We start from the raw sequence: 9652 nt of genomic DNA on the forward strand, positions 1-9652 counted from the left end.
ACCGGTTTAACTTTATGGACAGTGTGTGTACGGCTCGCGGTTAAAAAGAAGAACAAGAAGGTTAAGCTGGAATTTGATGGGTAAGGAAATGAATAAGAAGGTTTTACAAGATTAAATATATATTAAACAACATTTAATGATACGTGTTGCACCTTTTATAATACATAAAGAGGAATAGGTTTTCGCCTAATAGTTTCTTTCGGGAAATAATACAGTTGCGAATTTATGAAAACAGTTATACTTACGGCAACGAGTTTTCAATCAATTTGTCGTTTCCTTTTTAAGCATAGTATCGTAAAAAATTGGGAAATGTAATGGTTGGAGTAAGTCTGGTTCGATTTATTTGCTCGAACAAGCACGTATAAAGTAATTGAAATGTTTGAATACCTTACGTAAAAATATCGCAATAAGAAATCTTACAAGTCGACGTTATAAAAAAAGAGAAGATCAATATACGTTAGAAAGTCTAGTGAGTCGATGACGCGAGTCGTTATTATGAAACGAGATATTTGTAAATGATACGGGATGCACCCATTTTACGCTTTCTGTTCTCATTTAACATCGTTCTGATATTTCTCGTGCACCATATTGCCGAATCTTCCTCTTACAGCCACGATCGTAATTTTTACTCGATTAGAGCGTAAATCAACAAAGATTTCACCGATACTTTTCTTTTGATTCGCTAACTCTTATTAAATAAATTACTGATTTTCCTCAGTCACATATCCTTGCTGCAGTTGATAAATTTGTCGTCTGATTATATATAAATACGCACGCATATGTGTATGTATCAATTTGTGCAGTAAGGATAAATTAAATGCTCAACTGATCGTTCAAAAATTAAGTATTCGTCATGATATTGTAAGCTAAATGTTGAATGACACACTGTTCTTCATTTTTCTAAGAAGATCACGTTGCCAATCGAACGAAGTACAATATATCTCTCCCATGCTCGATACGCATTATTATTAGGTACTATTATTATTGTCCTAGCACGGTCAGCACATACAGATTAATACAAATATTAGTTTCGAAACAGAACAAAATGTATGTATCATCTTAGTTTTAAATAAGATGTTTTTGAGCAATTGTCTCTTTCACGAGTGAACCCCGTTCGAGCGATCACTATCCAAATAGTCACCTGCCGAAACAGAAAACTTGGGTTGAAAATCGTGGGACCCGCGATTATGCACCAGAGCGTCACTAACGTAGCATAAAAAAAAGACAGACATGAATGTTAAATTATAGCCCAGGACGAGACCCACGATTGTTCTTATTCCCTACATTTTCTCTTCTTTCGGCTCGGTTTAGGATTTACGATCAGTCTCTCGGAGTCTCCCTTTTTTTTATCTCGTTCGTTTCGATTTTTATCGTTCCCTTTGGGAAACGTCGCTTGTCAGATTACATTATTTTGTAGATTGCGAGCACGTTTCGCGCTCAAGACACTTTCCCTTGTCGATAATGATGACACGAGAATCCTTCAGTAATTATACGGTCCGTACTGCGATCCGTGATAGTATGGTCCCGGGTATGCCGCTGGTGCTGGATAACTGGCGTAGGCATACTGTTGTTTTTGTGGATACACTGTAAACGAGAGAAAGAGCAAGTTAATTTCGATGCCCCGCGAGTGACGATTGGCGAAAAGGTAAAAATAGAATTCTCATTCTTGAGGGAAAAGGACGTCCATTCCCCTATTATTCGTCTTCGCGTAGGCGGACGCAAATTGAATTCTATTTTAACGCGGCTCTTCCACGGTTCTGAATACTCGGAGCAAAAAATGTTTACGCGGCGAGCAGACGTTGCGTCGTAAGATCGAGCGTAAAATTAGGCAAGTGTGTCGCTTTCCAAGGGGCTACTTAAAACGCACCTGCGGATATCTCTATTATAGGCTCTACGTGTTCTTCCGGTTTCCAGCATTTTTATCGAACAAATTACCAGGCTAATGGTAATATCCTAGCCATTAACGAGATGGCTCCTCGATGTATTTTACTTTATGAATGGCACTTATGTACGTACAGTGGCGATGTTGACTTTTTTATAGCGAGAAGAACACTTCGGATCGTTCCAAAAGTAAAATACGAAGTAATCGTTTTAAATCGATGATCGGTAGAGACCGTTCTATCTAGGGAGCTTTCCCCAGGATCAGAGCGTGACAAAATTGCTTTAATCCACGATGGAAACAGAGCGTAAATCGAACGAGTAAAAGTTTCACGAAGACGAATATCGAGCATTCTTTTTCCCACGAGATGTCTGACAATTGATTTTATCTACTAAGAAGGTTATCTCTCTTTTAACCAACGATTATAACTAATCGCAATTAACTGTTTTATGTACAAAGTTATTGTTCTCGTACGATCATTCGTTTCGTTACAATGTTAAATAAGCGAGTATCAATTTGCTCTGTAAGGATTTTGTATGTATGCATAATTAGTTTGTTTGTTAAATCTCTACTTCGTCATGAACTGCTAATTTCTACTTCGTGTAACATTTGGTTCATTCCTTTTGTATTTTCAATTCGATTTTCGAGCCAGTATCGTTCGAACGAATTCGAGTTAGTAAAAGAACGTTGAAAACAATTTTCGGGGTCAACCCATGTAGGTAATCGTGAATCAAAGTTAGTAGAACATGATGCACGTACAGACTCCTTTCTTACAATATATCTAACTTCGAACACCTGTCGCAATGGATGATCGGGAAAAGAAGCGTGACGCGAAAAGAAATTTGCAATTCAACGCGACCGGACTCGAGTTATCGCGCGTTCTGCTTTATTTAAACTCGTCCCGATCCAATTTATACAATCATTCCATGCTTGAACATTTAACTTCCTCTATTAAAAAAAAAGAGAATTCGTGGCGCGAAACGGACAGGAATCCCGCGAGAGGAGTTCCTTGACCTGAAAGGAGTCCGGCACGAGCCCGTGTCGGGTTCACGGCAAAAGCAAAAGGTGTTAAATATGTACCAGGCATGAGGTACTGCATGTTCATCGCCTCCTCGCGCATTCTCTCGCCCCTCAAGCAAATCGCCGCAGCGCTAAACAAGATCGCGCTGACCAACGACCAACCGACGCCGACCCAAGCGACCACGTACGACCAGTCGTACGAGATTAGTGAGTTGTCCTTCAGGACCTAGAAACGCGTTCCGGAGAAAAAAAAAGACGGGGGAAGTTAGTACGGCCTGTTCAGCGTTTGCTTGTCACCTGGCATGATGTATTGAACGTTCTGAGCCTGCTCGCGGGCGTGCTCCCGCCGCAGGCAGGACGCCGCGATCAAAAACAGCGTCATCGTGCCTAAACACGTCGCCACCCCCAGCCAGGCAAGGTAAAACGACCAGCCGTACCACTGCACCGTGTTGTCCCTTAAAACCTGCGGGCAAACGTTCAAACATTTACGTTTCTCCTTCCGAGCCATTGCTCCTGGCACCATCCCTGGTCCTGCAAACCTTCTTTTGTCGAATCGTCTCTTGAGCATGGTTAACATTTATTAAAAAGAATTTATTTTATTCAATAAGATAAACCAGTGCACGTTGCACGTGAATTCGTATATAGTTCTTTACGTTACCCAACGTAGATTAAATATTACGTAGACATTGATTTATCTTACTTAGATATTGCAACTATATCTAGCATCGTCGAAATCTCGACTGAGTAAATTATATTTTTAGTTTGATATAAGTACATGGAGAACAAGTTACTTTCTAATTGTGCATTACGCAAGTCCGTTGCGTTGCGCGTGTTCATCGTATCTTGATGCACGCATTGATGGACACGATACCGATACCGGAAATCCACGATGACGCGATTCATTTTCATAAACGATTACGCGAAAATTGACAATTGGTTTTTACCGGTGTCGGTGTCGTGTCACGTGTAAGTTTAGTGAAGGCCATCACTTACGTTGGTCCATTGTTGGTAGTACTCCTCGCCGACGATCTTCTCTTTCTCGTAGTACTCCACCCCGTGCCAGAGTCCCATCGCGCTAGCGCTTAACAGACCTGCATCGTTAAACAATTTCTACTTGTAAATATAATATTATATAACGAATTACGCGAATTTCTGTGTCACAATTCTGCTATAATACGTTATAGCATGCATTCAATTTATGAATGGACTAACATGCTAGCAGCATCAGAATGGCTGTGGCTGTGATATTTCCCGGTGACCTCTTCCAGCAGCCTACCACTCCCGTCCAAAACGCCGTAAAGATCGCAACGAATGCCACTATAAACAGAGCTATAACCGATCTGCCCATGTCTGAAAAGCAGAAAAAAATACAGTATGTATTTTAATGCAGTCGAATTTAAATTGCAGAAATGTTTTGCTTCGTTCATCCTACGTACGGAGTCGAGTCATCGCATCGTCGGAGAAGGCCCTCGTCAGGTTCTCTTCATCGGGGATGAAGTAGTTGATGTTCATACAGTGGGTCTCCACAGGACTCAGGTACGTTTGAACTGCGATTAATTACGAAAGAGAGATCGCGTTAATCAGGCGTTTAACCGAACACGAGTGGTACGAAGTTCTTGGAAAAATTGCGAAAACAGGCGCAGACAGTCTGTTTAAGGAAGTTTCACGGCTATTAATTGGACAATCATAGAAATTTGCCTCTGTGACGTTCTAATTGCGCACGTGTTTAATCGATTGGTTGCAAAATCAACCGGTTCGAAATTCTCTTACGTTTCAGCTTGAATATGTAACTAAGCCACCTTTCGAGCATTGAATTTTTGTCAGTCTCGAGTGAAATTATTGCGCAAAATTATTTACGCAATATACTAATAATTACTAATTTAAAAAAGATTTTGAGCGTAGAAAGTTATGCGAGAGCCAGTAGCGAACAGGTATTGCTATATCAAGGAACAAAATTAATTTTAACGATTGGAACAGCCATGCGATTCAATAAGGGACTCGAATAGGTGGAAATCGATGGAATTCCTAAGCTAAAAGGTGTCAGCTTTTTTTCGATACAGCCCTGGCATATCAGACCCAGCGTGTATCGAAAAGCACGTGACCCAGAATGCAATGCGCTATCACCGGTGCAAGGTATTCCCAGCGTGTGTGTACACACACGCTTCGGCCGGCTGGTGTTCGTACTCCTCTAGCTTGTCTCTCATGGGCAACGGTACTCTTTGACCATTCCGAATCTACAAAATACTACTTTCGAAAGGCGTTTCACGCAGTGAAAAGAAAGAGTCGCGATGCTTTCACGGTTTCCTGTGTTTCCAGGAACGACGAAGAAAAGTGCAATCACACTAATTGCGAGCATGCGACCTTCTCCTCCTTTTCTCGAGATCATCTTTATTACTCAATTTTTAATCTAATTACATCGGTTGTTAAGAAATATTTAGAGAATCGATTAGAAAAAAGACAATTGGAAATTTTTCTCATGCAGAGTATGAGCAACAGCTGTGCGCTCATCGATTAAACGAGTGTAGAAGGGGCTACAGGGGATGGGAACGTGCGCGATGCTTGAAATTCAACCGGTGACGGTCGTTTCGTCGACCTTCTTCGAATCTAGTTTCGCCTAAACGAGGCGCCGTGCCAAGACCGTTGACTCGTGGCTAACTGTACACACGGTGATACAGACTACAGACTATTTAGGAAGAAGAGCGTCGCGTCTCCTCCCGCCACATTTTCTACGGGCAATCAATCAGAAAAAATTCGAGTAAAACAAAAATCGAGATCGAAACCGGTCGGTTGACTGGTTTCTTCAATTTTTCACGCGTGCAGCGGCACGCATACATCTGACCTCCATTTTGTAGGCCGATCTCTGACCGAAGCTCCGGAATATGCATTTTCTCACAGCATGTTAAATCTGCATGCTGTATTCCGCTAACTCATTCTTTATAAAACCGTGTAAAATGTAGGTTTCTGATTTTAGTGGTAGGGATTAGGATTTGTTCGGTCAGAGATTGAGGATACAGTAAGGACAAGATTCAAGTCTGGCATAGCTATAGAACAGAGTTCGAGGATGAAACGAAGTTCGTAGATAAGCGCTTAGGAGAAATCGCTGCCTTGTGAAATTTTTGCATGTTTGAGTAACGAGTGTTCTCATTGAATTCGATTTCTTCTTCATTGAGACCCACGTACGATCACGTACGCTAAGTGAACCAAACACGAACGCCGGAAATGGTATGCCGGAAGCGAACGGAACGTCGGAACCGATAAGGAACGGACGGTCGAAGAACGGTATAAGACGGTAAACGTGACGTATCGATCGTTTCGATTGTTTCTCGCTCAAACCGCGGGAATAGCGTTGTTCTCGCTACATGGGAATTTCTCAGTACTTTCTATCGCGCAGAATTTCGATTCCGCAGTTATAAATAGTCTGCGGACTTTACGTTTATCAAACAATCGAATGTATGCTGTGTGTAACGTATAAAACCATTCAGAACATTAAAAGCTGAATGCATATTTCAGTGTTCAAATGACGAAAATAATATTTGTCTAAAACACATTTTTAAACTGATATTTTGTCTGGTTATAACAGAACTTAGTAGCCTAGAACAATTTAACTGATAAAATCTGTGAATGGCTGATCTACCGAACGTCCTTTGATTCCACTGCGAGGATGGACGAGGTCTTCCTTCGGAGGATACAGGACGAAACTCGATATTTCCGGACAAACTGGAATCGCCTCACAAAACGTGGTGTAGTTTAGAACATGGCTGCGTCGTGAGAAAATGCGAACCTTTCCGAATAATGAGCCCGTAGAATATTCAGCTCTCAAACGATCAGCGTAACGAGTGAACGTACGAAGTATATTGATAGGCGAAACGAACACGCAGCAACGAATTATTATACGCGCTTCGTTTCTTCTTCAAAAGACGACTGTAATCCATCGAAATTACGTGTTCGTATTTTAATTAAAGTTTCAGAGTCCAAGATTTGAGCGATTTGCTTACAAATTATGTATTAGATTTGAACATTTATCTATGCTGATAATAATTTAGTATCTGAACCTCTTTTAGATTTATATCAGGCACAAGTCGTTTGGCGTTATTTATGATAAGAATGTGTGACTATGAATAGGCGATGCCAAGTGTCAGTCGATTCGGTCATAATACGTGGCCCGCATAACATTATTTATCATTTGGTACCAATACCCTAAATGCTTGCTGACATTTTTGGTTTCGTCGTTACGTTTCTTGAGCCCTTAGCTTCGCGTGAAAAAGTACCATAAGTCTAATTGTAAATACATCGCGAAGACTCACGAACGCGGCTGTTTGATGCAGTTGCACTTGGCTCCCTTTCACGAACCAGGCTTCTTTTCTTATGCAAACGGACTTTCCACTCGTCGAACTCGCGCGATCATGTCTTACACAAAAATTCTATACTAAGTGCAAAGAATATTTTACTTGTTTACCAAAAAAAATTGCAACGTTCACTGGCCTTATTAAAAGCCTTAAGAGAAAGAATAAAATAATTACATCGTGTGCATGAATTAATCCCATCAGCTTCGTTAAATAAAAAATTCACATAATATATCTTTCAATGAGATGAAAGAACAATTATTTCATATGAATGTTCTGATTGATTCATCCTGTACGTAAATTTTTCCACGCGTCATTACCGTAGAAAGTTGAACGGAAAAGGCGTTGCAAATTCACGGTTAATATCACGTGAAATCAAGCCGTATCTTGCGATAGATTTCGTTCACCGAACGTCACGTTACTATGAAAATTACACGTGGGATGCTTATATATAGAAGTTAATGTGAAAATTCTGCTAATAATTTGAATACACGTTGCCAACCATGAGACTAACTAAGATAGCAAGACTGTTCGCGTGTCAAGATTTTGAATGAAGATCTTCAGGCACAGTTACAGTAATGAGATGGGAAAATATGATACGATCACGTGAAAAGCCCGATAATCGCAGTGGAAATGCGATTACTGTTGCAACGGTCCAGTTATTCTTCTAATATCGTCGACGATCACGAAGTGAGAGCTCTAAAAAGAAGTATTCGGATGCGAACGGTGTCGTTGCGAATTAAGTAATTCAGAATTGACACGGTCCGATGATCGAGTCGAGTTCTAATACCACCATTCACCTCGATTGTGCTTGCAAAAAAATACTATTATCTATAATCCTCGTGTAGGAACTGCTTTCAGTTATAAGAGGATGATGTTGCCATTATTTTATTTCTATTTATTACCACGAAAGAAACTAAGGAAATCTCTTATGGGAAGAAATAGAAGGAATTATAATAGGCAATAATTTCACCCCAATTACTCGTTTCATCTCAATACTTGTTCACGCGAGCGAATACTGACCGGACCTCTGTACTATCACGTACAATTTCACGAAAGTTGCTTCCTTTCCCTACGAGCAGATTATAAACTTTTAACCTATTACGTGGGTTCGGATTGACCCGCAACATTACTATCGTAACGTAGAAAGTCTCCTAAAAGGCCGGCGTCTCTAGCAGGAACCAACGACTTCAGAGAAATCAGCTTTCCAAATCTCTTCCAAAAATATCGTGACCAAGTCTCGCCAGATTAAACAGAAATTCTCGAAAGACAAATGAAATACTTTCTTTTTGAAGTAAGAGGGGCAATGTACGTATTCAAATTAGTTGATTTATTATTTAATTATAAACAGGTCTTACCAGTCGGAGGCCTTTCTTTGGGATAGCATATCCTGAAGAGACCCTGCGTTCTCGTGTAATAATAGTACTTTGTGTTCATTTGCTCCACCAAGTGGCTCTGCTCGGCATGCTTGGCTGCGTATTGCTGAAACAAAACAATTTGTTCCTATGATTCATCTACTCACACGCGTATCATTTTAATTCAGTTGCATCGTGGCTCACATTCTATGCCCTGGCCATTGTCATAATGAACTTGATAGTGGACCTTGTGGATCGAAATAAATGTCCCAATTTCGGTTCACGTGACAATTGCTACTCATTGGCGCATTTTCCCATAATGTTATCTTAAAATACCATACCCCCCACCCCTGGCAAAAAGTTTTATGATATGGGATAAGAACGCTTGACAAATAAAAACAGGAGAACGATTGTTTTCTTCGTTTTATTGCTTGAACGCTTTGCATGCCTTCATTTACATGTTACTTTATTACGCATTGTATATTATGCTTGATGATGCAAATGGATTGATGCTATCAAGTCTAAACACAATCAAACGTTAATCGATAAACGTGATTGAACGATCGAATGGAAATTGAATCGTTGGTTCACGAATGCGGATTAAGCGACGTATTCTGGGATTAGAAAATAGGAAAGCAAGTATCGCGATTCCTTTGTAAATTCAGTAAACGAGCTGGTCAAACGATTGGAAAAAGTTCGGTTGAATAAATTACAGGAAATTATTCATGAAATGTTCGTGAAATCACCGTTTCCCAGCTTTAATGGAATCTATCGCTTGTAATTGACCTATTGGTCGATCGCAACCTGAATAAGTCAATAATTCATGTACAAGAGTAGAAAACAAATTACAATTTCAATTTTTTTAAGGTTGTATTGGCTATACAGTCAATCCCAAAAGTTTATGCACTTTAGAAACACATTTTTTAAAAAGAAATCAAACGTCGGAAGAACATTGCTAATAATAAACAACAAAAAAAAATTTTTGATTTTTCCGAGATTTTTCCAAGGGGTACCCCTTCAATTTCTTCCAAATTTTCGTTTTTGGCCAATAACTC

General features: G+C 40.1%; 1 protein-coding gene across 2 annotated transcripts in view; it reads right to left on the reverse strand.

Moving 5' to 3' along the window:
* Window positions 1-111: 111 nt before the first annotated feature.
* The window catches only part of LOC108629402 (uncharacterized), a 20990-nt gene continuing 11449 nt past the window's right edge, over window positions 112-9652 (reverse strand). Inside the window, exons 2-7 of one of the 2 annotated variants that reach the window (XM_018032049.2) lie at window positions 8601-8724; window positions 4336-4446; window positions 4112-4249; window positions 3893-3990; window positions 3197-3362; window positions 112-1584 (exon numbers count right to left, since the gene is read on the reverse strand). In XM_018032049.2, coding sequence (XP_017887538.1) covers window positions 1481-1584; window positions 3197-3362; window positions 3893-3990; window positions 4112-4249; window positions 4336-4446; window positions 8601-8724 — 741 coding nt within the window. In that variant the 3' untranslated portion in view covers window positions 112-1480. Of the gene's footprint in view, window positions 1585-2959; window positions 3126-3196; window positions 3363-3892; window positions 3991-4111; window positions 4250-4335; window positions 4447-8600; window positions 8725-9652 lie in introns of both variants that reach the window. The other variant, XM_018032048.2, reaches the window with a different exon arrangement.

The sequence above is a fragment of the Ceratina calcarata genome, unplaced genomic scaffold (assembly GCF_001652005.2).
Source record: "Ceratina calcarata isolate Rehan_Ccalc_2016 unplaced genomic scaffold, ASM165200v1 scaffold569.2, whole genome shotgun sequence".
Classification (NCBI taxonomy): Eukaryota; Metazoa; Arthropoda; class Insecta; order Hymenoptera; family Apidae; genus Ceratina; species Ceratina calcarata.